Source organism: Sinocyclocheilus anshuiensis, unplaced genomic scaffold (assembly GCF_001515605.1).
Source record: "Sinocyclocheilus anshuiensis isolate Anshui unplaced genomic scaffold, SAMN03320099.WGS_v1.1 scaffold5021, whole genome shotgun sequence".
In the NCBI taxonomy this organism is placed as follows: Eukaryota; Metazoa; Chordata; class Actinopteri; order Cypriniformes; family Cyprinidae; genus Sinocyclocheilus; species Sinocyclocheilus anshuiensis.
In genome coordinates, this window is record NW_015546383.1 from 5422 (window position 1) to 7044 (window position 1623).

Consider the following 1623-nt stretch of genomic DNA (forward strand, 5'->3'; position numbering starts at 1 on the left):
ACACACACACACACACACACACACACACACACACACTCAAACACACACACACACACACACACAAACTAACACACACACACACACGCGCGCGCGCGCGTGGAGCGCCTGCGTTACCTGTTTTGAAGCGCAGGTCTTCGTCTGACTCGGAGCCGAACTCGTTCAGCAGAGACACGAACAAGATGCCGAACGCGTTCTGGATGCCGAACACCGAGCCGTTGCACCACATCGAGGCCAGCATCACCACCCACCCCCAGCCGCCCTCCGGGGGCTCGAACTCCCGCGGCGCCTTCTCCTCGCGCGCGGAGGCTTTACAGTCGCCGTTCTCCTGCTTCACCTCCGCGGCGTCTGGAGTGGGTTCGGGCTGAGTCTCGGTCATGCTGGTCCGGTCTGCGGTGAGAGAGTGCGTGCGTCAGTGCGCTGAGGATCTTACACTACTGACCGACTGCGGCTGCTGCAATAACCATAAATACAGAGCGGGGGCGGGGCTACAGACCAGATCAGATGGAGACGTTCTCAGCTGGACGCACGCACTCATGCTGTCCGTCACACTGCTGGATAAACACAGAGGCCGAGCGCGCGGTCATCGACATCATCAGCGCCTGCATCCTTCAGCACGCGCCACTGTCCTCTGCTGTCCTCGCGCCGCACACGCACACTGGGCACTGCTGCCTGACAGATCTCTCTGGGTTCGGCTGCTGATCTGCTGCTAAATGCTGCACCTCATCCATCAGACAGATAGCGTCTTTCTGTAGAAAACATGTTTCTATCACTTCACTTGTCTGTTTCCCACACAGACTGTCAGTTTGTTTGTTTACTACAGGAATAGTTCACCCATAAATGAAACACTCGGGCCATCTGAGTAGAGGTCTGCAAGCCCGTCGGGACACGCCGAGTCCATTCGGGCCGGGGTCGGGACATTTCTTTTTTTTACAGATCGGGCTCGGGTCAGACTCGGGCTCATTTAGCTTCTCTCCTTTTATTGTGCCATATACGCGCAGAGCACACATAGGCTACTGTATGAACTATTGTTATATTGATTATATTATAAATATTATACATGGCTTATGCAACGGAACGCATATACGCACGCATTAGCACACAGGTGACAGCTGACCATGCACAGCATCAGGTAGAAGTGGGGAGTTACTAAAAGTTCCCAGTGCTTCGGGAAAGCTGTGTTTTGTAAGAGTCTTGATTTGATTACCCCGGCAAACAGCGAGTCAACGGGTCAGTGCAGTGCAGAATCTGCACACATATCCTTGCACAATACAGCTAAAGCTAAAGCGTGCCGCAAAGCCCCAGCAAAAGTAATTACCATGAACGTGTCGGGGGGAATAGTAAGGAGATAATTGAATTATTTATTAATAAATTAGTGTTTTCTGAGTCCGTGTCGCAAAGATGAAGATGATGATCCTGACTCGCCTTTAGAGAGAAGTGCATCTTTACGGATTTGATCAAATCCGTAAAAAAGAGTTTTTGTTTTTGATTTGAATTATTTAGTTTTAAAGACGTCATTTAAAGCTTTCTACAGATATATTTAGTAAGTCTGTGAGGCAAGTATTCGCCGAGTTTCGGCCGAAATTGCAGAAAGCGCATCCTGTATGTATCCTTTATTTTATAAGA

The 1623-nt window shown here is 50.3% G+C and overlaps 1 protein-coding gene across 1 annotated transcript in view; it reads right to left on the reverse strand.

The window, feature by feature from the left end:
* Positions 1–523, reverse strand: part of LOC107701585 (monocarboxylate transporter 10-like) — a 3539-nt gene extending 3016 nt beyond the window's left edge. The window contains exon 1 of the mRNA XM_016503632.1: positions 115–523. Within this exon, the coding sequence (XP_016359118.1) occupies positions 115–376 (262 nt within the window). The 5' untranslated portion in view covers positions 377–523. The remainder of the gene's footprint in view (positions 1–114) is intronic.
* Positions 524–1623: the final 1100 nt, after the last annotated feature.